The 27,456-nt window shown below is 36.3% G+C and overlaps 1 protein-coding gene across 1 annotated transcript in view; it reads right to left on the bottom strand.

Annotated features, from left to right (window-relative positions):
* Positions 1-24,629, bottom strand: part of sema3aa (sema domain, immunoglobulin domain (Ig), short basic domain, secreted, (semaphorin) 3Aa) — a 43,938-nt gene extending 19,309 nt beyond the window's left edge. Inside the window, exons 1-3 of the mRNA XM_038294781.1 lie at positions 24,524-24,629; positions 3,040-3,200; positions 1,802-1,864 (exon numbers count right to left, since the gene is read on the bottom strand). Coding sequence (XP_038150709.1) covers positions 1,802-1,864; positions 3,040-3,200; positions 24,524-24,629 — 330 coding nt within the window. The remainder of the gene's footprint in view (positions 1-1,801; positions 1,865-3,039; positions 3,201-24,523) is intronic.
* Between the last annotated feature and the right edge of the window lie 2,827 nt (positions 24,630-27,456).

The following is a 27,456-nucleotide window of genomic DNA, read 5'->3' as shown; positions in this document are numbered from 1 at the left end:
ATAAATAACGGGATCTCTGAGTAAATTCAGATAATGCATTGGAAAAAAGAATTACTAGATTATTATTTTATTTTCTCTGTATTAACTGGGCAGAAAATCGTGAATGAGATCAGGAAACAGCTTTAGTCGTGTGTCTGAATTTGAGGTTCCCGGCATTATGGTGCAACATCCTGGGCCATGTTACAGTCGCTGGGTTACGGATAGCCATAAAGTCTGGCCATTTTTTGGAGGGGGGCAGCTGTTACATTTGTGCTATGGCTGTAAATTTTGGTTTAGAGAAACACACTGCTTTGGGAGCTCTGAATGCTTCGGTAATGACCTAATCAAGGCCTCTCTGTGTTGTACTCCATCACACCGCCTCAGCCTCCAATGCCAACATTTTCACAGTATTTAAATGCCCAATTTTGTATATTACTTGATTCTGTTAACAAGAACCAATGTAGTGGACATGATTGCAATATTAAATTATTGAAATCCCTGCAAGATTTCTCACATCATAATGTACACTTGACCTTAAACATAGCAACAAAATAAAATATTATGGTCATAGGATGATGCTTTGGGGATACTTTTAAAGGAAATGAATGCAGACATGTGTTAGAATCAGCTATTTAGAGGTTAGACCTAAACCGAAAAATCTCTGAAAAGATTTGAAAAATGCTTCTAACAGATGTTTTTAATTCAACCAGATTTAGTTAGAGCAAATTTGAAATTGAGCAAAATTAAATTGATTATATATGGAAAGTAAATATTTGGGTTATATAACTCGGAAGACTTAAAGCTTTTATTACAGTGAAAGGTGAGCCTGCATAATGATATACAGTATAAGGGGGTCAAATTCAAATAAATAAAATCTTTGTAACATTTGCACTGAGCTTTAATCCACCCTACTTCAATTCCAGTTTGATCAAATTCCCTATTCCCTTCCTTCACATATTGATACCATTAACATATTTTGCAGCTGGGAAGGGATATTCATGGCAACATGTTGGTTTTTTTTGTCCACTGCACAAAAAAATAAAAATAAAATACAACTTTCTTTGTTATACCACATAAAATTCAAATTTTGTGGTTGTGACATGAGAAGTTGATATACTGTGGAGGTAATCTTCACTTAAAGAAACGCGGAAATCTGGTTTTGAGCCGGGGCCTAGCGGGACCGCCGAGTTTCAAAAGGATGCATGCAATTTCAGATAATCGTAAAAAAACCTGCAACCCTGCACTCAAGGCTCATCCAGCCATGAAATTGAGATCAGATACAACACTGAGAGGGCCTTTCTAAACAGCAACACAAAGATAAGATACACTAACACCAGGCAGCACACAAAGTTGGTTGCATGCAGTCTGTGTTTAGCCATGTGAGCTAACACATGGTGTCAGATAACAGGAACTCAAACAATAGACGTTCACATAAAAATCACATGCATACTCTGAATCTGGTGCATAAACACGCTCCCAAATTGAATCTGTTCTGCAACGGAGCACAAAAACCTAAATTATAAACAGTGTACATTTAATCTATATGTTTATTTGCAGGTGTTATTTAGATATGAACTTGGACATAGAGGGTTAAATGTGGTAAAGGTGAAATCGAACATGAATTTTATCTGTGGTAATTTTCTAACCCATCAGTCCTATTGTCCTCTTAATAATAAAGCATGAAGATCCAAATTTCTTCTTTAAATTACTTTTATCTGAAAGGATTCTGAGAAAATAAAAAAGCAATTCAAATGGGTGATGAAAAATCAAACAGCCCTTGGAAAAAATCCAAACATGATGCCATAATGAATGAGGGACTTACTGCTGAATCCTTCCCTGCCCACTTGCATTCATCCCTCTTGGAGGGGGTGGCAGGCCATGCAATCTGTGCAAATAGGAGAAAGACAAATTCACATTAGACTGGCGTTTGAGAGAAAGACAAATATATCAGCAGAAATTATGTTAAATCCAATATGTTGAATCCATTTGTAAATCATGTATGTAAAGGGATTTTTTTTTTCTGTTAAAGTAAGTTGAAGTTTCAATAAATTGTTAAATATTGTTATTACACATAGTTAAAAATGGCCTTCAATTAGAATAACAGGTAAATAATCAAATGTTTCTGAAAAATACAGAAAAAGTATTTGTATCAAGAAATTCCAGCAGCTGTTCTAGTTCTTCACCTGCTAAAAGATAGACATAAGGTTCTACTTTTCATTTCAAATATGGTCAGAAAATCTGGTTTTGCAACTCTGACTTGAAGGAATTTAATCTTGCTGTTATTCACATGTGGCCCTTGGTGTCGCATTTATTATAAACACACATGGAGGGACTGAGTGTGCATGTTTGAGCTGCATTTAAGTAGACGGAAAAAAAAGTAATAATACTTTCACAAAAGAACTTTTTTTTTTCTTTTTTTGCTGTAGGCCACACAGATTTAAGTAGACAATGAAAATGTATGCACATGTGTGTCCATGCATTATATGCTCACAGTTCCTTTTTCCATTACTGGGCTATTTCTATTCACTAGATCAGCAGAATTTTGTTAGCACAAAAACCTAAGCAGCATATTTAACACTAATTTTATTAGTGTTAAATATGCTGCTTAAAAATTATTTATTTAATTTGAAACACAGCTTTTTTTTTTTTTTGGTATTTGCCTTGTAATGATACCATGTCTACTTGAGAATTAATGGCAAAAACATTCAGGGATGTCTTCCCCTTTTTTTGCATGGATTATGTATTTTTCATAGGTTTCATTCCCCTGTGCAGCTCTCTGCTGCCTGCAGGCAAGTCCATGTCAGACCTATGTGTCTGATAGCAGCCCGAATCAGATAAAAAGACTGTTAACCTAGTCCAGGTGGGGTAATGGAATTACGAACAGCCGTGTCTGGACTGAGACAGACAGTGGGTGGGATGAAGCAAGGAGAGAGGGAGATGAAGTAATGGAATCCAGAGGGGATTCGGGCAGCAGAGGAGAGGAGATAAAACCTGAGTGTTTTGTTTTTACACAGAAATCTTCTCAAAGTTTAAGCATAAGGAGAATTATTAGTATTATACCTGTTTCAGGTCTCTGTTTATGTTGACTAGGTCAAATGAGAAGATATAGTCCTCGGCCCCGACCAGCAGTCTCCCTCGCTCTTCATCCAATAAGAAAGTGTCATAGCTCGAACTATTTGCCAAGCCATTAAAGGTGATGAGGTTACTGGAGTCTAACATTTCTGGAAGAAGAAAATGTAAACATAAGATCACACAATAGTAATCTTGACTTTAAACTTCAAACTTTTATTTAAACAAATCAGTTAGTACAAGCAGATATGTTCACCATAATAGCATTCTGCAGACTATGTAGTTGGGGAAAAAATATCTCTCTAATCATGATGCATTGTCATACAAAAATACAATTAAGAAAATGATATGTTTCCTTAATATTCCCATAAATATTTGCATGTACCCAAAAACCAACACATGTCATTCACGCATTGGCGGTTTTAAAAGCTCACAGCATGTCACAATCAGGAACCAAGCTCAGACTGCTCAGCCGTGTGATTGGCTGAATAATTCATAAAGGAGTCAGGGACAGAGCAAACACTTTATGTAAGGAACTATGCATGAGTGGTTTCACCTACCTACCAATAAGTTATTACATAAATTACCTTTAAGGAAATTAAGAATGTAACCATAGATCTCCATAATGTTTTACTTAGATCTGCAGTCCTGTACGGGTATGAAATGTCAATGTATCACAGAGCTAAAAGGAAATCAACGGCAATTTAAATGTGGACTCAAGTCCTGCTGGTTGTTTATTAATCCGTTAAAGTTTCATCATCAAAGCTATGGTTCATCAATTATGAGGGGTTTAGTGCAGTAGGAAGACACCAACAACATTTTTACAAAGATAAGTAAAACAAAATATCTTATAATGAAAAAAAAAATAAAATAAAAACAGATCCACTGACAAGTCTTTTCAGATTTTAATTCCCTCTATTCTCAAATGTAAAAAAATAAGAACTTTTTAGGAATGATATTTTTTCCTACCAATAGGAGCACCATACTAATTGCAATCAGGTTCCACACTCAAATGTGGAAGCTGTTCCTGAGCAAAAAATACAACCTTTATTTGCTGCACTATAAGGAATAACATAATATTAACTCATGTAGTTGCACTGTTTGGGATAAAGAGGGGTGCAGTTTAAAAACCCCAATGGCTTTTCTCCCATTGGAAACTCTTTAGTTTCTGATTAGAAAGATCTGTTCAGTTTCCATGGAATGCCATCGCATTAAGTTGGACAGTAGGTTGTAGTATCATTCTGCAGTAGTATTAAGCAGTATACCACAAAGTATATTTTACAAATATAATAACTTGCACTAAGAAGAAAATTTGAGACATATAAATGCAACAAACAATTAGTTTTAATGCGAAAGATCTGCATCATAGTGAGCTGCTTTATGTTTAAATACACTATATTGCCAAAAGTATTTGCTCACCTGCCTTGACTCACATATGAGCTTAAGTGACATCCCGTTCCTAATCCATAGGGTTCAATATGACGTCGGTCCACCCTTTGCAGCTAGAACAGCTTCAACTCTTCTGGGAAGGCTGTCCACAAGGTTTAGGAGTGTGTTTATGGGAATTTTTGACCATTCTTCCAGAAGCGCATTTGTGAGGTCGCACACTGATGTTGGACGAGAAGGCCTGGCTCTCAGTCTCCGCTCTAATTCATCCCAAAGGTGTTCTATCGGGTTGAGGTCAGGACTCTGTGCAGGCCAGTCAAGTTCATCCACACCAGACTCTGTCATCCATGTCTTTATGGACCTTGCTTTGTGCACTGGTGCACAGTCATGTTGGAAGAGGAAGGGGCCAGCTCCAAACTGTTCCCACAAAGTTGGGAGCATGGAATTGTCCAAAATGTCTTGGTATGCTGAAGCATTCAGAGTTCCTTTCACTGGAACTAAGGGGCCAAGCCCAGCTCCTGAAAAACAACCCCACACCATAATCCCCCCTCCACCAAACTTTACACTTGGCACAATGCAGTCAGACAAGTACCGTTCTCCTGGCAACCGCCAAACCCAGACCCGTCCATCAGATTGCCAGATGGAGAAGCGCGATTCGTCACTCCAGAGAACGCGTCTCCACTGCTCTAGAGTCCAGTGGCGGCGTGCTTTACACCACCGCATCCGACGCTTTGCATTGCACTTGGTGATGTATGGCTTGGATGCAGCTGCTCGCCCATGGAAACCCATTCCATGAAGCTCTCTGCGCACTGTTCTTGAGCTACATGAAGTTTGGAGGTCTGTAGTGATTGACTCTGCAGAAAGTTGGCGACCTCTTCGCACTATGCGCGTCAGCATCCGCTGACCCCGCTCCGTCAGTTTACGTGGCCTACCACTTCGTGGCTGAGTTGCTGTCGTTCCCAAACACTTCCATTTTCTTATAATACAGCTGACAGTTGACTGTGGAATATTTAGGAGCGAGGAAATTTCACGACTGGATTTGTTGCACAGGTGGCATCCTATCACAGTTCCACGCTGGAATTCACTGAGCTCCTGAGAGCGACCCATTCTTTCACAAATGTTTGTAAAAACAGTCTGCATGCCTAGGTGCTTGAATTTATACACCTGTGGCCATGGAAGTGATTGGAACACCTGATTCCAATAATTTGGATGGGTGAGCAAATACTTTTGGCAATATAGTGTATCACCTACTTGAAAGTTTCCAGGGGAATATTCAGACCAGGAAAGCCCTTTGGTCAACTTATTTGGTCCAGACCAAAATCTACTTATTATTTATACATATATATATATATATATATATATATATATATATATATATATATATATATATATATATATATATATATATATATATATATATATATATATATATATATATATATATTTTTTATTTTTTTTTTTTTGGTGCGGTTTGTTCTCATTGTCATTTCGCAAGTGAATTATAACTTCCAAAGGAAGTTAAATAGGAATCTCACTATATAATAAAAACATGAAAGTAGAAGGTACAGTATTTATTTATTTTTTGTTAACAACAATATGCCATGAAAGTGAATCGTTGAAGAGGTAGAAAGCAATGCACTAAGGCAGTATGCCAGAGATTTGGAAGGGTTAGATGATGCAAGATGCATTGTTAGAGTATATATGCTTGTTAGAGACACAATTAGAGTCTTTGCTACTAGGCAATGAACAGGTTGCAGGAACGTTTAGCCTTTGACCTCAGAGAGTATCAAATAGTGTCAATGCCTCCTGTTGGGGAACTCTATCATTGACTTTGTGCTGCTTTCCTATGTTACTTTGCATATCTCTAGCTTGAATCTCACTGTGTGAGAACAATCAATGCACTCTGAACACCCACAGCCAATCAGGATCAGGTGTCCCTATAACACAGAGCAGTTATCACTTGCAGCAGATAATTGACTTAATTGCAGTAATACATTACATCATATTTCTGGGACCATAACGGTGTATTTAGTTAGATTACGCATTACAAGAAACACATTACCCTTACTAATGCCGTCATTAACACCATAACTACTAACAATGGCAGTCACTGATGAAACTAGTAATCCAATGCCTGGCACTGTGAGCTGGCTAGGAGAGATTATATTGGTTGGCTGCCTGCACCAAAAACATCCTGGGTTTTAACCTGTGGATATGTTTTTTGCCTCCGGGCACTTGGGCTTCCTTCCACAGCACAAACACCTGACTTTTAGGTCAGTGGGTGTCTTTAAATTGTCCTAAGATATGATTTTCAAGGTGGATAGTTGTTTGACCTCTATGGTTCTGTGTTTTCCTATGATGGATAAACAACTTGTGCAGAAAGCGCACCACCTTCCACCCAATGACTGCTGCAGATAAGAACCTGCTAAATTCTATTGTTCATTTGGTTCCCCTCAGTCTACTTTTTTCTGGGATGCAGTTCAAGAAAGCTGTCTAAAGATTTTAGTCTAATGATTTCAACTTTAATAAAACTATACAATGAGAAGTACGAGTGTAGAGCAGCAGATTGAGAGGTCATGGAGTTACTTGTGGAGACAAGGCCACATTCACTCCTTTAAATTAAATCCTACATCAGACACCAAAAATATGTCTGAAGTGTCACAGTCTGTTTTGTTGTCTAAGAAAAAACTTTTAGCTTAGTTAGCTTTCATGTGTACGGGGAGCTTAGACTGCTGTGCTCTAGGTAACACAATTCATTCAGGGATGGATCTGACCCTTCCAAGTTACATAGAGTAGTTTTTGAGAAGAGCAGCTCCCACAGAGCATTGATGATGCCTAGTGTTGAACATTGTCCTGGAAAATAATTTAATGTATCGCAAATTAACCTAATACTTGTTTCAAAACTTACTTAAAGTGTTGCTTTAAGGTAAACTATGAAACACTTCATAGGCCTACCGTTCTTGATTAAGCTTAGATTTGTTTATACATGTTTATATTAATAATTTTCAAGGTAAATATCACTGTGTAAACCATAACTAAGGGGCCGGATATAGGCAAACAGAGCAGCTATTCAAGGACATTTTTTTCTATTTTAAAAGAGATGCAAAAACAGTTTGATAATATTCTGTAAAAACTGTAGATGATCTTAGCATCTGGTGTATGCTGAGAACTAGGATCTGTGAGTTGTATCAAACCAAACAAAATCAAATATGCATGTCAAAACCAGAAAAGATATTCTGATTTGCTCAATGACCAAGCTAAGTATTATTGAAAACACAATTGAATAACAATGAATTTATTACCATTGGTTTCTTTTAAAGACTGTAGCAGGAGGTTCATTATAGTTTGTTGCATGGTACTGGATGCAATTTGAAAACAAAGAGATCACAATTATGAAAGCTAATATGTACAGTATAACACTTGTTTTTATTTGCAATCTGCATTGTGATTGTGACATTTGGGGTTTCTGACAAACTTGCAGCATTTTACTTAAGGTTATTTCAATTGAAGCTTCAAGGGGGCAAAGCTATCCAATTTTAATGTCACTTTAGCAATGATAAATACTATAAGAATCTTGGAATATAAGCAGTTATAAAGCAATATTACGAGAAAAAAATCAATCTTTCATGAGATGTGTGTTTGTTTCTGCATGTTTATCTGAATATTTGTTGTAGCAGCATCAGCTAAAATTTGATTTTTCAAGAACTGATCTTTGTAAGAAAACATTTTATCTCAAAAGCAACATTAAAAATGCATTTTTAATGGGTGTTTGCATCAATAAAAACTGGACTGGACTCATAACACTGATGCCCTTTATGAGAGAGGCCAGCCTCCTGAGGAGGCTGAGGTCCGTTGGAGTAAGCAGACCGCTGCTTTAAACCTTTAATGACTCTGTGGTGGCATCAGCCTTCTTCTAAGCTGTTGTCTGCTGGGCCCCTGACAGTGCAGAGCGGGACCAAAAGAGACTTAACAAACTACTGAGAAAGGCAGTTTCTGTCTTAGGCTGCACTCTGGACTCAGTGGAGGAAGTGGCTGAGAGGAGGGTGTTGTCCAAGCTTACATCCATCATGGACAACACCTTTCACCTGCTGCACCAGACTGTAGAGGAGCTAAGCAGCTCCTTTAGTGAAAGACTTTTACACCCTATTTTTTAAAAGGAGCGCCACCGCAGGTCATTCATCCTTCTGCAACCAGACTCTACAATGTGATGATACAACGTGCAATGTATAATGTGTACTATTTGATACCCTGTGCAATAACCTATTTCACTACATTAGACACCCAGTGCAATAACTATATATATCAATATAAATATCCATCTATATAAATACCCATGTAAACACCCTGTGCAATAACACTGTATAATAATCCAACTGAAAAAAAAAAAAAAAAAAAAAAAATGTCATAGGTGGATGAACTGTATATACTGCATATATATCCCATGCACCTTTTCCTTCCTTTGGCACATTCTTCTTCTCCTTTGACTATTTGAGCTGATGTAATGAGTAAATTTCTCCAAAGTGAGAATAAAGACAATCAATCAATCAATTCTATTATCACAATAATAGGGTGCACAATGTTGGTTCATAATTGCTCTAATCCTGCTAAAGATTTTTAAAACTATATTACTGAAAAATATTTAAAGAACCTGGTATAATTTTACGAAAAACACAACATTAAGACAAATTACTACATCACACATCAACATCAGTATCAAGATTAGACACCAAGGACACTAATGCACAACATCAAAACAAGTGCAACCACATAAATAAACATCAGAGATCAGTCCACTAATCCGTCCCTAAAAAACTCAGATTGATGGACCGCTATAGGAGTCATCTGCACCCACTCATAGTATGCAAGATCTCAGACATCTGTGTCTACATAAAAGAAGGGACTGATGGAAAAGGAATTGAAGGGGTTGATGACCATTCGCTTTGTAAGAGGACCAGGGTAATGGCATGGGGCTGTAAGAGGGGAGTGGTCGACACCTAATAAAGACGGTTGCAGCTCATCTATGTCAGCTGGGTTTGGGTGTGGGTATGAAAGGCCTGTGGTCAAGAGTTTGTGTGAATTTGTAGAGTGCCAGAGAAAGATTTGTGTGTGGGCTTCAGGGAGAAGGGATCATTACTACGCTTCAACATCCTGCCTTTCACAAATAAATGGCGACCATAGCTGTTACCACTACTGGTATTATTTTTAAATATTCACTGATTAAGAACCTTGGGTTAGAATCTACTTAATAACCGTCAACCAGAAACTAGGCATATGTAAATAAACTGGAAGGTGATATTTCATAAAAATAAATATCCTATACTTTTTCTCATCTGTGAATGCACCAAAGGTAAACTGTGACCAGGTAAAGCTAACAACAACACCTTTAAATATGGAAATTGTTATTGAGAGAAGACGGCTCAAATATTTAGTAGCACTAATGTTCTTCAAAATTAAGTATGTAAAGGCATTTAAATAAAATAATTAGAAACTAAAGATTATTTTGTAAATCAATTAATCTGTTGATTATTCTTTCACTTAAACTGTTAATAATTGGATAGCCAAAGGTTCCTTAAAGAAGAGTTTTTGCAAAAATAAACCAGGTGAAACTCAAAACTTTTCCACATAAGGAGTTTTGGATAGAGCATATTGATGGAAGCAAATTTTTTTTTAAATCTTAAATTCAAAATGTTGATTTTTTATTTCATAATCTTGGTATAATCACTGCTCTAAGTGGGCTGCTCTGTCAGCTAAAGGCATCTTTTAGAGTTTCTATACTCCAGTTAACGATTAATCTATTACTAGATTAGTTAGATTATAAAATATAAATATATATTTAAGAAGTAGTAGAAGATTTCAATAATCAATCACTATTGATCTGATTACTTGTTTCAGCCCTACACATATTACACATCTTAGGTATCAACTTTTATCTGCCATTTGACATACTAGACTTGGAAATGTTGGCAGCCCTTTAGAAATTTTAATAACTAATTTATGATGCCAAAAAACTTTATGTACAGTAGACCAGAACAAAGAAATATCAACTTCTAACATCTGGTTCAATATTCTTTCTTAAAGAAAGTTTAAGATTTGACATGTTACAGAGACCAGAGACAGTTAACAGACATGATGCTGCAGAGTTAAGCAATTAGTTCAAGCGGAAAACAAGGAAGCAGGATTTCTATTTGACAGATTACTAAGAAGCCTTTTACGTTTCAGTAATGAAAATTCGTAATGGAAGGACCAGACCTAACAGAATAAAAATATGAATGAAACAGAGATAATTATGGAATTATGAAAAATACACAGGAAATATCAGAATAAATCAAAGAGAATTTTGAAAAAAAAAATGTTGTCATGCAAAATCTTTATGTGATGACCCGTGTGATGTGAAAACAAGGTGAATGCAGGAGCTAATTCAACACGGACTCTGTCACGAAATGTTTCCCCTAAATGAGCCAAGCAAGAAAAATGGGGGGAAAAAAAACAGACATACATCTCTCGACATGTGGTGATCTTTGACAAAGACAAGGTGGCCTATGCACATGAAAACACACAGAAAGGGCTTTATCTGGGCTGAGATCTACTGTGGTTTGGAAAAATTCTGAGGGAACTGGGGCGTAAGCACCTAAGGACCTCCAACCTAAACACAGACACGCTCATTTGAAAATGGGAGCATGAGAGAAGGAGAACAGCAGAGCTCATACAAAATATAGCAACTGTGCTAAGGACATGCATATTCACAGAGAACATAAACATCAGCAGACAAAGGAAACAAGATTTATCATAAATGCATGATGTTACTGAAAAAAAAAGAAAAACTTTAGACCTTACACTAGGATTGAACAAGCCACTAAAATTCTCCTTCAAAAATAGCATTTTCAATTTATCCACCATAATATAATCTGAATTCTAGCATTTGCAGAACAATCTATTTAAACAGTAGGTTTCACATAGAACACAGTTCCTAACCAGCAAACATGCAAACTAAAGGATGTGCACCCTTTGCAACACACAACAGCCTCACAAATAACATTTAATGCAAAGATACAGACACACAAAAACTTCTACCCACATCAATCAGATGGACTCGTTCTCTTTTCAGTATCTGTTTTGCATTCTATCTTATTACACAAATTCTCCATCTGCTTGTTTTCACTAACAAATTCTGCCTTTCACATGTAACCTGAAGCCAGACTGGACAAGGTGAACACCAGCGGACTGAAGCACTAATACATTCTTATACACTAATATAAACACAAAGTTACAGTACACCTGCTAATTTGTGTGCTAGTTTAATTACTAAACTAACTTTACATGTAGTTAAACCATGGAAATTCCTATTAACATACTAAGAACATGTTAAGTGCCTTGCAGACATATTCACATTCCTCATACTTCTTTAATCGTTTGTCATTGGGAATCTACGGACCAATAGTTTTGCCCACTATTCATTGCACTGTACCTGAAGCTTATTCACATTGGATGGATAGTGTCTGTGCAATTTTGAGGGTCCAGCATGGATTCTCAACTGGGTTTAGCTATAACTTTGACTGGACCGTTTTTACCCATGAATGCGCTTTGATCTGAACCGTTCCATTATAGCTCTGATCGCATGCTTTGGATCGTAGCTCTGATAGAAAGGGAACCTCAGCCCCAGGCTTAAGAGTTTTGCAACCTCCAGCAGATTTTATTTCAGGATTGCCTTTGATCAACTCTAAGCAGCTTTTCAGTCTCTGTTGTTCAAGAAGCTAATATTCTCCAACATACTTTTAAGGTCCACACAAATCTGCTTTATTTCTACTGAGATTAAATTACAAACAGGTGGATTCTATTCACCAATTAGGGAATTCAACCTATCTATGGATGGTAATATCATTTGGACCACCCGACATACACACGGATAAATCCGGTCATTGGCTTGAGCGCAATGTAACATTTTACTCATCAGAATCAAACAAATGGGAATCTTGGCTTAAAATATCCGTGATACAACAGGCTTGTCACATCAGGGGTCTTTTGCAACATAAAACAGCGACTGCATCGTTAAAATTTCTGGAACAACTACTTCATAGCATTTTACCTAGGTACAGTTTTCAGTCAAACTAGCATCAACTATTGTTATGCACTGGTTAACATTTTCTTTTAGAAAAGCAAAGGAGGAATATATTTTTGTTGCCCTTATCCGATGGAATAAATATATGGATACTTAGGCAAATCTCCACTAATTGTGCTTTTTGAAACAATGTGCACACAATCACATTCCATAAATGAGTAGAACCTATAGAAACGTCCAAACATAAATTAATAAATAAAAATGGAAGTGAAATAAATCTGACCTTAACCAATGCCCATTCTTACATATTCTTGTTTATTAGAAGCAACATTTCTTTTTCTTTTTTTTTATCAAATGAAATTACTAGCCTAAGCATATATGTTGCTATAAAAAGCTGACTCTGCAAATATTTCTACAGATATTTTCTTTCTTAAAAGTCTGTATTAATTTCAGTCCTTATCATACATTACAAATGATCATGAATGTGAACATTTGGTGGGGTTTCAACTCCCAGGAACAAAAAGTCTATTTGTTATGGTAAATTAAAGAAGAGAAAAAACTAAACTAAACTGAAGGCAAAATTGTTGGCAACAGTACATAAATGCTGAATGGAGACCCACTGCTACAGTATATTAAGTTGAAAAACTTCAATAAAAAAAAAAATATCCTAAAATATTCATACCATTTGTTTCAACCAACCAACAAACAAATGAGGACACAGAACATTTGGTTTTTCCATCCCTTCCATTTAGATGATAAATTTGTGTAAAAACAGATTCCATCAGCATTTTAGACACTGATTTTTATTAAAACTTACATTGGTGTCTTTTTTTGTAGCTATTTTAATCTTAAAAGCAAACTGTGTTTTCAATTTTCATAGTTTGCAGCTGTTTGAAAGGGGCCCCGTAGTGATACCTGTGAAAACAAAATTTTACTCTGTCAAGGCACTTCGATCAGCAGAGAAACTTACTTCAATTAATATTATATATTGTTTTTTTAATGAAATACTGTAAATATAGATAAAAGCTAAGTAAATGATATACATTTGATTAAATCATTTAGAACTAATTGTGCCTTTTGCCTTTTCTACAAAAAAATATTTTGACCAGTCTTGAAAAAAAATATTGGACCCAAAACACTACATTCAAATTTAATTTTTACACAAACAAAAAAAATATGGAAAAGAACAGTTTGAAACTGGCAAGAATGTGCAATTCATTCACATATATTAGCATTTGTGTCGCCATCATATTTTAATGTGGAAAACACTAAGCAAGATGTATCACAAGCTTTAGAAATGACAGAAAGCCACATTTAAAATTCAAGAGCAGTTGTCTATGGAGTACTCTTCACTCCCCCATTCAGCGTGCAGGCAGGCATTTTTAGACGCCTACATGCCACGCAACAGCGGAATAATGAAAATCCATGAAAGAAAGGCGACAGGGCATTGAATTGTGTTTATCTGAATGTCGGTGCATGCGGCTGCGCAAATGTGTGTCTGAATGACAGGAAACACAAAGCTCCACAGTGAAAAACACTTGACTGGGATCCAGCAAAAAGATAATATTCCATTAAAACATTGGAGCTCTTTTCAGGGGCTTGCTGATCCCCCAGTTGTGCCGTGAATGTTGGAAAAAAAAAAGAAATAGGATTTTTAAAGAAAAAAATTTCAAATGAAAAAACCCCACAGATACACTAATGTGAGAAAAATTAAATTTAGGACCTAAAGAGACATCCGTCTAAAGTAAATTTCCCAAGAGCTTCGCAAAGGAATGTCTTAAAATATTATCCTAAGCTCAAGGATACCCACACATGCCATACAAGGTTCACCCCTCAGCTTTTGTCTTTTTTAAATACAGTAGCAGGTGTGGGTTGGTTTCCATGGTGACCATGTGTATAATAACACAACCCAGGCCACTAGAGCTCTCGTTCAGGTATATCGTGAGCGACACACTATGATAGGAGACGTGTTCCCTTTCAGCACGGGTTTAACCATGAACTCTGGGGCAAAGAGCAGCCGCAGGGAGACTTTTCTGATTAGAATGAAAATATAAGCTTGAATGAGACAAGTATTATCTGATACCACTGGAAAAGTGTTAGTAAAGCTTTTATATTCAGTTCAAACACAATACTCAGCATTTTAAACCATCCTGTTTTTATCTACAAGCATAAAAGAAACAGATTCACAATCAACACCGAATAGTCTGATAAAGAGATGAGATGGTGACTGTTAAAGAGTTTGTTTGATAGATCTATAAAGCACATTCTTTTCACTGTTGTTCTAAGGTCTTGCATCTTAACTAACTCCACTTTCTACAGCTGCATGTCTTACTAACTGACTGGGTTTAGTGGTTAAAATGGTAAAAAGATGTAAAAGTATTTTGTTACTCCTATATTTAGAAAAAAATGACTTAAAGATAATAATGTAGGCAGGGTAATTTAAATACAAATAAGAAAATTTAAATATGTTTTTAATTTACCATTAAAAATATTTTTACTTATCGCACAAGTGCCTGATTGTTCATATAATGCAGCATTGCTGAACTTTTTAAACTATTAAATTTCATGCCAACATTCATCCCTACTGTGTGTCCACTATGTTAACTGTATAAATAGAGCAAATAAAGACAAAGGACTTTCTAATAACCTTCATAATGAGAGCATAAAGCATATGTGCTGCGATGCGAACTTTGAAAAAACATTTTTCAAAACTAATCCAAACAATATGAAAACAATACAGTATCACCTTTGCTTGTGAAAAAAAAAAAAAAAAAAAAAAAAAACATCTGAAGGCTAGGGGTATGAGTGAATGTAATTAATCTATAATTTCTTTAAAAGAATTGACAATGAAAGTATGAATAAACATTCCCATTTGCACTGCTGGCATTTCTCCCAGTACTGCTACTTCAGCATGTAATATCATTAAATTATTATTTACAATGCATTTCAGCAAAATCATAAAGCAAGCAATAACCATGATGAATATCCACATTTATCAAAACAATTTTCAGATTTTTACCGCCGTACTGAAGACCGTAATTTGTTCATGGCATCTATTTAATAACAGGCAGCTATTTTAAGTTGTTAACGTTATTATTTCCCGCTTGATAAAACACTGGAAATATTCATAAATGGTGGGTGTCCTATGATTTATGCCTAGCAGTCAGAATTTTAACAACTACATATTTGTGCGTTTAATATTCAGCAGCTGTTGGACCTTTTTATTTTTCAGCAGTATACTTGTCATCCTCTCCACAAATCTCCGAAGGCCATCCTTGATATTTCCGCTGCAATTACTTTTTCTCTTTAAAAACATTTATGCAAATATCGCTAATCTGAATTACTTATTTATTCAGTTAATTAAGTTTATTTTAGTAATCTTGAAAATAAGTAAAAAACAGATATAATGTAATACAGAAAACATGAACTAATGAGTCTATTTGTGCCTGATTTTAAGGATAACATAAATCACTACTTCTCACATTTAAAGTTGATGGTAACATTTTAATTGAATAATACCTGTTAAATCTACTTTGTCTTGTAATAAGACTTTTTTTTCTTTTAGACAATTTTTATATGATTTAAAAAAAAAATTTTTTCGTGTCAGCTGCACGGTGTAGCTGAATGTCAGCTCTGCCATTATATTACAAATTAATGAGGCGAAGCTAGAGATCTGAATGTAACCCCGAGAAAGTGTGACATCGAACACATTGAAGCGATAGAGGGACTCGGCAATAAATCTGAGGACAAAATCGTAGATCTCAGCTCCGTACTGTATCTGAGGATAATGTGCAACATCTTTTTTTCACTTTCTACGAAATAATTAAATATTAATGCTTGTGCTCTGAAAATCTTTTTCTGAATGAAAACATCAACATTTTAATATGTTAAATTAGACTTTGGAGGTTTTACTTTTGAAAAAATAACAGAGAGACAGCAAAATGAAAAAGATGAAATATTAAAGAGCTTATAGTTTTTTTCTTTACTTATAAAACAATGTATTCATTATATTTCAATGTACATATATACATATATTCCAACAAAAAATCTTCATATTTTACTTGAACTTCTAATCATCTTTGTTTCTCTGCTAATGTTTTTCCTTTGGTGTCTTTTTACAAAGATGTCCCTCTTTTTCGTAACACGACTCTGCTAAGATTCAGTTTCGTTTTAGATGTAAATGTTTCATCTATTTGCATTAGAATATTGTGTAAAAAAATTTTTTTACACAATATTCTAATGCAAATAGATGAAACATTTACATCTAAAACGAAACTGAATTTTTCTCTAAATATTTCTCAACCTATCCTAGACTAATTTTTCGTGTCACGACAAAAAAAAAAAAAATCATGTTTCACACTAAGAGAAGAAACAGAAAGATGGAAAACTAGCAGAACATATTTCAGGATAAATTGTGTCCAGCTAATGTGCTGGACACAATAAGTAAAATAAAAGTGTATCAAAGTGAAAGATAAAAGCAAAAGTAGCCTAAAATCATGGATAATGACAGCAGGCTAAGTCAGAAACACAACTAACAAGAAATTCGCTCTCACACAAGAAAAGCAGTGAAATGTGGAACCATTTCATTAGTGTGTATCTCCTTGTCAATGGATGGCTGGACTGCCGAGACCAGAGCTGTGGCCACAGACTGCCTGAGGCCCAGCCGTGCCAGCTGTAGGGAGCCGCTGAAATGCTCTTAGGATAACCAGGCAGTCCAGTAAAACACACATGCATGTTCTTTTTGGTATGTTAATAAAATGACCAATGAGAACCTGATGGAATAGAATAAACTGTTAAAATTGGGTTATGTCTATAACAATATCAGTCCTGCTAAAAAAGTAAAGATAGTGCTACTGCCAGGAGATTTGATGGATGGACTTTGCGAGGAACCGGGCTGTGGTTATCATGGTCGTGTCTGGAGCCTGAGCCTGTTAGAGCAGCCTGTCAGCTGCACGGTGTAGCTGAATGTCAGCTCTGCCATTATATTACAAATTAATGAGGCGAAGCTAGAGATCTGAATGTAACCCCGAGAAAGTGTGACATCGAACACATTGAAGCGATAGAGGGACTCGGCAATAAATCTGAGGACAAAATCGTAGATCTCAGCTCCGTACTGTATCTGAGGATAATGTGCAACATCTTTTTTTCACTTTCTACGAAATAATTAAATATTAATGCTTGTGCTCTGAAAATCTTTTTCTGAATGAAAACATCAACATTTTAATATGTTAAATTAGACTTTGGAGGTTTTACTTTTGAAAAAATAACAGAGAGACAGCAAAATGAAAAAGATGAAATATTAAAGAGCTTATAGTTTTTTTCTTTACTTATAAAACAATGTATTCATTATATTTCAATGTACATATATACATATATTCCAACAAAAAATCTTCATATTTTACTTGAACTTCTAATCATCTTTGTTTCTCTGCTAATGTTTTTCCTTTGGTGTCTTTTTACAAAGATGTCCCTCTTTTTCGTAACACGACTCTGCTAAGATTGAACGGTGCGCCCTTTCTCCATCTGACTGACAAGACTTAGCAGGTGGTGGGACCCATTCATACCCACAGTATTGCAATCTGCACAAGGCTGTAACTCAAGCCTGCGTCCCAAACACAGATGGAAAGAGACAGGATATTTTTCTGGTGTGCATGCCTGTGCATTGCTTGAGTACAGATAGAATCAAAAGTACCTAACAGATACACAACACACAAATATGAATTCCTAAATAAACACAAATGGTGCAGAGGATGCGTCCTGTTGTCACTTTTCGAGCTCTATTCATATTTTTTGCTAATTTCGTTTGAAGCAACAGTATGTGTGGGTGCATTTCAATGGAAAAGGGGAGATACTGCATTGCAAAAATAAGGACATAGATAAGAAATAGGCCATTATGGGGTATGATATGATAATGTTCTGAAATCATATTTGAGCTTCACAATACTTACACAAATATTTAAAACCAAATTGTAATGCACTGCTTTTTTTCGTAAACATAGGTCACAAGTAGTTCCTCTTGTGGCAACATAAACTAAAGAATTCTTTATTAGCAAAGATGGGTAGTACCTAATTACATTTATTCAGTTACAGTTACTTGAGTAACTTTTAAAATAAATACAAATTTTAGGAGTAGTTTTACTGCACCATACTTTTTACGTTACTAATATCTTAATATAATATTACAATTCTTACGTGATTAAAATGTTTGGCTTTTACTTTCAATGTGTCTTCACTGAATGTATCTTCACTGAAAAAACAAGCTTAAAAAGTGCTCCAGAAAAGACATACAACCAATGTTTTATTTTTTTTTTTTATATATATTAGCTTTCTGAAACCTACCATGAGATATGGAGGTCAAGCTACTACACAGTAAGGAGTCGCTTGAGCTCCCAGTTTCACGTTTTATGTAAAAAAATGATGTAAAAGTGTGTCTTCTCCCTGTAATTGTTATTTTTAAATTACATTTTTTTTTCTTTATTATTCTATTAAAGTTTATTTGCACATTTTATTATACTTTAAAAGCAGAATCCTTCCAAACCATAACATTTTGATCTTTATAACATAATTATTATATATATGAGATGTTATGATGAGTTACTCAGCACTTAAATAGCCTTTTGAACAACTGCTTTTTTACAGTACTTACATTAGTAATTTCTTGGATGACTACCTTTAATCATACATAAATAAACATATGATGAAGCAGAGTTACTGTTATAAGTAATTTTTTTAGCTGCTCCAATCACCTCAGCATATAAGCTATGATGTTTTAAGCAACAGTAAAAACATAATAATAATTTGATATTGATAGCGAATATGTTAAACACAATATTTAGAAATAGCCTTTAGGGAAATGTACTTCTTGTCAACACTTCATTATATTTTTTGAAAAATTATATTTTATAAGCTTGCACCTATCTTCCACTTATCGCTAGCTAGAAAAATAAAAAAATACAGAGAGATGCTGTGTTAATATAGAATGAATGTATGCAATCACAAAAAAGGTAAAGTGTGCACATGCTCACCTTTTCATTCTTTATGAAAAAATATACCAAACAACAGAAAGTTATGTTGTTTTTTTTTACCAGCAACTTTCTCTAATTGTTGTGCTTGTGTTTCCACTAGTCTTTAAATTTGTGTTTTATATATTTTTTAAAGTGTTTTTATTTTTGGTTGTCTCCTACAGTATGTGGATTTAGAGGTAGGACTCACAACAAAATTAAATTATGGTATTATGATTAAAATAAATATTCTTGATTAATTAGAGACAAATAAGTTAAAGACTGTGAGAAAAAGAGTAAACTGTAGAAATAAGAAAACAACTGACATCCAATCTGAAAAAATATCTTTGCTTTTTTTGTAATATTTGTATTTTCAGTTGCAATTAAGGTAATGACAGTCTTATTGGTACTGGAGCATAGAGATCTTACTAGGTTTTTTTACTAGAAAACCACAGGCCATTTAAGCAAAGATTTATTTATTTTTTTTATAAACAGAGGAAAGTAGTTTAACCTCGGGCATTACAAACTTAAGTTCAGCTGCACCACAGAAATGCTGCTTGTAGCTCTCCAAGCGCAGTTTCATAACACAGGTTACATCATTTAAGAGTAATACATGGAACTGTTTTATTTTTCATCCTATTTTCTGTTTTGTTTTTCTTTAATGATAGTAAATATTTCCAAACATACTAATCTGTCTTTTTTTTCTAAGCAGTGGAAGTTAGCAGAAGAGTTAGGACATAGCTGCAATCTTCAATGCTCCATAGCCAGAGAGCCCCCACCCTGCTAATGCAGAACTTTAATTCTTAAAACACAGAGGAAAAAAGTTATTAGCACTTTTTGAGCTATAACTTTTTCAAACCTAGGTATACATTGATACTGGTATCCCTTCCTACCACAGAGACATCCACAAGACATTTCCTAAACCACACAAATTAAAAGTGAAGCCATTATATATCACTAACTGCTGCAATAGAAAGCAAGTGACTGATTTTGTTTTGGCTGGTTGAATGGCTTTTGGTTTCACAAAATGAATTTTGTCATTGCACAATTATCTGTGGGGAAACAAGAGTCAGCACAAATGCATTCCCTTACAGATTCATCATACCATCTTTCAACTTCTAGGCCAGCGTGGTGGGAGCGTAACAAGCTGCGGTCAGTTTTTTAAGTAAGTGCATGGAAATGGATTACATTTAAGTTTAACATGGGGGCATAGTGAAATGGAGGCTACTGGAAAACAGTGGTTTTACTATTGAAATGTGGCTATGTGGGAGCAAAGATGAAGGTTTATTACTGTATGTGAGTGTGTCCAAATAAGGCTAAAAAGACTGACAACAAAGAAAAAAAAGTGTAATGACTGACCTGCAATCAAAGAGACAAAAAAAGACAACATGTAAAAAAATACCACCTCACACAGGCTTCTTAAAGATTGCACTTAAGGTTTGTGGTGGTGTGGTTTCTTGAGAGACGACTAAGCCACAGGAGAGGAAAGAAAAGAACTGTGAGAAAGAAAGAAAAGGAAAGAGATGGAGGCAGGCATCTCCAAGGTTGGCGCATTGGGAGTACACCTTGTAATTATCTGCATCCGTTCTGTCAGCCGCAGCCAGCAGAACGGACAGATACAGATGAGAGACTCTACAAACGTGATACTTACATGGTAATTCACACATCAAAGACAGAACAGAAGAAAAAAAAATCAAGAACAAATAAACCAACGCACACGCCTGACCAACAAGCTGCACTTATTTTACAAGGAAGTAGTCACTCCTTAACACATATACTGTAGGATTATTAGGGGGTTCAGACCAGAAAGTTCTAAGTGTAGCTTCATTCCACGTGTCCATTTTGAAGGGTTGCAAGGCTTCCACATGCCTTATCCCTTCCGCAAACTTTTTCTGTCTTTCTTATTCCAGTTTTAATTGTTGGGGAGGACCGAATCACATGCTAGACTCAAAGTACCCAAGCCTGCAAACTTTTTACCTTCACACAGGGGCATTAGCAGAGCTTGCCTGGATTGTTTATACCCCTGCTGACCTTTAGGTGTCAGTGTTACTCCTGATGGCTGTGAAAAAATTCAATATACTGATTCCCCACAGGAATGAGATCAGAGGTGTGTATTAATTTATGGGAGTGTATATGTTTCCTCTTATACCTGACAGAGGAAAGCAAAAACAATGAGTAATTTTTTTCTCCATACATTTATTGCAATGTTTTATCTTTAACAGTAGTCCACAGATTTCACCTGTGGTGAAATAGCTTGTCCTCCAAAACTTTTGTTTGACATCCATGCCTTCCTAACTATATTAGTCAAGGTTAGAAAAGTAAGCTTTACTGCAGTCTCAAGGAGAAAAGAAAATTATTAACTGCTGTGATCATCACAGTGTTCCATGTGAATCCGCAACCTTTTTGCTGAATGTCTAACTGACCCCACTGGGAAATCATTTACTCTCCACTTGCTCTGCCGGAACATCCCATGAGAGGTCATTTTATCTACCTGTCTCCATTTCTCAGTCATTCTTCGCTGCAAACTGCTTACTCAGCAGTCGTTTGCCTGTCCTTTACTAGATGATGAGAATTCTTTACTCGTGGGGGACTATCAATCCCCTGGGGGCTTGTCATCAGCTCTCATTTGAGGATGATTTTATGGGACTCTACTCACAGGATCTGTGTTTATCTGAGCACCCCAAATCATGGACCTGTACGTCTATTGAGAATGTCCTTGCAGTCAGAGCGTGATCATCCTGCTGTGGAGATTTGCTTGTTTGACTGTCCGTCCAATGAAAATTCCTCCCTCTTGTTTATTTGACTTAATTACTATGTCGGCTCCATGCATGGTAGAAGGGATGACTGACACTTCATTCAACAACCAGTCTACCTTCTTTTAGCATCATCTGTTTTACATCTGCCAGCTTGTCTTTCAATAAAGTAGAACGCTGTTCTTCTCAACCTAAGACTTGTTTCCTGACTTTCAGACCGCCTTCGAACACCTGTGGAGACGAAACGCACGGAAAGACGGCGGCAGGCAACACAAAGTGGCACATAGTACTCTCTTGTGAGCCAACAGCTGACTGTTATCACGCATTCAACATAAAATTCAACAGGCCGATAAAAGATTCCAACTCGTGGGCTTGCGCTACGCACCCAAAACCAGGTGTTTCAATATATAAAGACATGCAAGACCTGACACATTTTTTGCACACAAGCTGAGACACCTCTTCTAGTCCAGGGAGAGGAAATCACAAGAGAAGGTGTTGAGTGCTCAAACCAATATCTAACAAGAACATTATCACAAACAACACCGCTTTAAAGCAAAATGCATTTTTTACTTTAGTATTGTACGTCTAACAAGACAAGAAAAAGACCTGATCTCGCAGTTTGACAGTGCACATCCATCACTCATACAGTGTGTCAATCCACACTTTGATGCCTGGCAACATGCTTCTTGTCTCTCACTTTTGTTGGCAACATGTTCACTTGTCAGACTGAACAACGTAGAGGTGCACAAAAGACTAGATTCCTGTTCTTTAAACACATGCCTCCATGAAGAACGGCTGACATTTTTCCATCATCCTTAAAAGCTTGGCTTTGTGCGAACTGATATGATAGAGCCCAGGGGATGTTTGACATAAAGCAGGTAAGTTCAACAATCTATCTTCTCATGTCATCACATTTTAAAGCCTTGCCTGACGATCTGCGATGAATACTTAGGAGAAAATAAACTAAAGTCAGTTACGTTTTTATTTTAGCCTAAGGGCATGTGAAATCATATTCATTTAGAAACTGAAAGAGTGATAAAGTGAACTATGCTGCCCTCAAAATTACAACTTGCCTTCCATCTAAAGAATAAAGCATGTCATATAGCCGGCCTCTAAACATAAGTTACGCTAAATGTCTCGTCTAAACATAGAAACGATTTGGTGACAGACAATATATTCAGCCCATGCTTCAGGCCATCGTTTGATTCTACCTCTCAAAGGTAAAAGTGAGATTTGGAAGAATAAACAACAAAGATTTGGGTGACAATCAAATGCGGGAAAGGACTTTCAACTGTGTACTCTTGCTCTCAGTTGCAATCAGCGCTTGTTCAGAAATTGTCAGAGGGTGTAACAAGGAGTCTTCAAGCAATGTACTTTCCCCAAAATTCCCCCTAAAATGGCAAAAATGTTGCCAGTTATTTCTGTCCAAGTTGAAAAGTCTGCTATTACAGGGAGCCTGATTTAGTGTAGGGTGTGAGAGAGGAGTCGAGACGAGGAAAAGAGAAAGAGGGAGGAGAGGAAGAACCGGCGCTCCGCAGTCTCCCCTCAAAATAACACAGAAGCGGTGAGAATAACATGTCTGCTAAATACGTCAAAAATGTACACGTGCATGATAAAATCTCTTACTTTCCACAAAGCTGCAAAGAGAAGACTTATTATAGATAACTTGAAGATGATAGCATTCAAAGTCTTCAACTATTTCAGTCAAGATAAAGTAAGGAGAAGGGGCTCTGTGTCATGACCCGGGAAGAGCCCCCTGAAGCACCCCTCCCACCATCTCTTTTTTAACATTTTGGGACAGAAGCCATTAGAACTGAGGTTCTGTTGCCTGTTCATTGCACTTAACAAGGCTGTGCTGTGCCAACAGAAAGGGACAGCACAAGAGGAAAAATGATACATGGCCAATTTTTACATTTAACTTCAGGCAGGAGTGCTTTCACAGCATATGGAAACAATCTCCCCATTTGTAAGAAGAATGGTGAATTCTTAGAGACAGCCAGCCTGAGTGAGAGGGAAGCAGCGAGGAAATGGGAGAAATGAATACAGAAGGTTTTGTGAAGAGGAGGTAGGTCTTGTGCACTGACCAAGAGACAAACACAGAAGCAGAAATAGACTTACTCTCATAAAGGAAGAAAAGGGACACTCAGTATGCCAAAGAATAGATGAAAAGAACAGCACAAAGGAGCACCCATGGGTAAGAAAAACAGATCTGGTCTAAAAGCAAACGCGCAAGCAATCCCAAATAACCTGGAGTCAGAAAACACAGGGAATGGGCTTACCCTTAAATGACAGCTTTAGTCTGGGAACATTGTGCTTGGGCTCAACTCCTCTTCCCATCTGCACCGTAAAGCACAGCAGCACTACAGTCCCAAGCAGGTAATCCATGGTGCTGGAGTGCTGCTGTCTGGCCTCCAGACCAGGGGGCCACTCAGAGCCCGACCCCAAGAAAGGTGTCCTCCGCTTAGGTATGCAAGTGCTGAAAGTAGAGGTTCCAAGGAGAAGGGCTGATTCCTGGTTGTACTCCCTGGATCAGAGTGCACACTGTTGGGGCAGTTCTGATGTGTGAAGTCGGCAGAGGGAGGTACAGCTCACATGGCTCCTCATGTGGAAATCCAGGCAGTATAGTTGATTGGCTTATCGTTCCTTCTCCAGGTGAAGACACTTTAGCTGGACTATGTTGAGATGTATAGACAAAGCAAAGGCAATATCAGAATATGTATCCAATATAATAAGGCTATCCTCTTGCTGGAGATTTTTCTGATCCGTTTCTGTCCACTGGCTCCCACTCTTTGAGCAGACACTCACAACAACCCTCTAATCCTTGTGAGCAGCTCTACCAGACTGCGAGAGAGCTACACCATCCACGGTAAGGGAGGGGAGGGGAGGCAGAGCAGCTGAGAGAGAGGGAGGGAGAGAAGGAGGAAAGAGGAGGTGGGGTATTACTTGAAAGCAGTGATGGAGGCAGTGTCATAGAGAGGAAGTAGAATGGTTAAGATTTATAGGCTAGACTTTTCCACACTCTTTCCTTTGCTCTTTGTCAGTATTTATTTCTTTTTTTTTTGCCTTAATTTATTCTCCATCACAGCAATGAAACACCTTCCCTTCTTCCTTTAATTCCCCTGCCACCAACGCTCTGATCATGAAATTTAAAGTTTAATCACTGAGTGCACCTATCTGGCTTATTAGAATGCTTAAAAGGCAGAGTTAATCTTGTCAGACAAAAGATGGGGATCCAGAAGAGAGAGCTGCCATTAAATTTAATGAAATGACTTGAAGAAATCTTTCAGATTTTATCTGTGGATTGAAATGGAAAAAATAGAGAAGAAATTTGGTAGTACGATTTATATATTTCAGAGTTGTTTCATCTAGGAAATTTCAAAATGTAGAAACATTCTTAACATGCTTTTTTACATGTTTACCAATAGAGTTTGAAAAAAAGGAAATAAAAATAAAAGTACTAGAATATTTGAATTTGGATTTGATATGGTTATAGACACAAACCAAATATGCTAATTGAATATATAAAATTCAGCATTATTAGTCACTATGCTCTTTTACAGTGCCCCTAATGTTCACAACACAGGGGCCGTGCACTCTCCATTAACTCAACATGCAAATAAATAAGAGAAAACTCATTTGCTTGCCACCCGAGGCAATGAGCCATATGGTCCACATAAAAAAATTCACTAATGGATACTTTCACATAAAGTGCAAACTGTATAGTGAGTTAATTTGACAGGAGGATCTTACCTTAATTAAAAAACAAAACTGCGTGATGGATGGAAAATGCTCATAATAATACTTCTGCTGTATTATCACTTCACAAAATACATTTCTGATCTCTGTCCAAAGACAGAGGCCAACAGAATAAAATTATATATAATATTATATAATGTTATAAGCGGAAATATTTTCCAAGAAACTATTGTTTGACTTTGCACCAACCAGTTGACTGGTTGTGTTTGTTTCATCCCCTTCCAAGTATCGTTTCTGGTTTGCAAGCACCAAACCTTCTGCTTCTCCTCAATGACTGACTCATCTTGCTAGATTACCTTCTATTAACATTACTCAGAAACTCCACCAAAACCTGTTGATTGAAGGCAGATTTGCCTTTTATGTTGGTTCTAGAGTGTGACTCTAAAAGCAATAAGGATGAAAAGGAATAGTCTTTGTTTATTTTGCATCCACAGTGGCTATCGTCTCTAGCAACCAAAAGGGTTGTCGATTTAGGGCATTGTTGTCATGTCTTTGCAGACCAAACATCTAGATTATTTTAGACCTTAATTTATGAGATCTGTTCAGGTTTTGTGAGGTTTCTTTCATTTATTTTAATCCTTTAAAGCAGAAAAAAAACCCAGTTACATTGAGAAAATAAAACCATTAGAGATAAATGCACAAACATCATTATGGGTGGTGACACTGTCATAGTGGCAAATAATAATTTGATTTGTACCAACTTTGGATGAATGTATATTTGCAGTCTTATTCATTTTGTATACAGCTTTTATTGGGAATGAAAAACAGTTGGTTGGTTCCTTTCCTTGTATTCGGTTTGTAGCTGCTCTTTAATTAACAACAAAGTAGCTGCCTTCTTTTGGCCGGCTGTAAAGAGCTGTGGTTGTAAAGCTATCTAAAAAAAAAGTCCACCAGCAGTAGTCAGTTATAGTTATTATGTTTTATTATTGGGTTAGGATTATTTAATGTATTCAGACATCCAAAAATACTAGTAGAACCAAGAAAACTATCAATGAGGTATTCTGTTTTATCATCAGGTCTCAAAATACAACTGAATTTTACATGATTTGATATTTAAATTAGTCTAACCTTTGTACCGTATATAAAGGCCAATAAAATAATAATAATGTTTAATAAAAAAAGTGACATCCTGGCCATTTAATCATGATATTATTCTCCACAATACTTAACTACCAAAAGCAAAAAAAATATATATACTTCCTGGTTAAGTTTACTGATACCAAACAATTTCTTTAGTTACATACTGGCAGTTTGATGTTTTGTGTTTTATTGATCTGTAAAATGGTTTAATCTGCTAAACTTCATGCATATATGGCCATGCCATAATTGGTATGCATTTATTTTCTTTCTAAAGCATTTTTCTTGCTTTAATGCAAGAACAATTGTACTACAATTAGCAAAATTCAACTGAGGTGGAAACCTCCCTTTGGGACATCTGTGGGCACATCCCACTGGG

This window comes from Cyprinodon tularosa, unplaced genomic scaffold (assembly GCF_016077235.1).
Source record: "Cyprinodon tularosa strain WSP-4 unplaced genomic scaffold, ASM1607723v1 ctg345, whole genome shotgun sequence".
In the NCBI taxonomy this organism is placed as follows: domain Eukaryota; kingdom Metazoa; phylum Chordata; class Actinopteri; order Cyprinodontiformes; family Cyprinodontidae; genus Cyprinodon; species Cyprinodon tularosa.
Note: the sequence above shows the minus strand (reverse complement) of the source record. Positions and strands in the feature narration are given on the sequence as shown.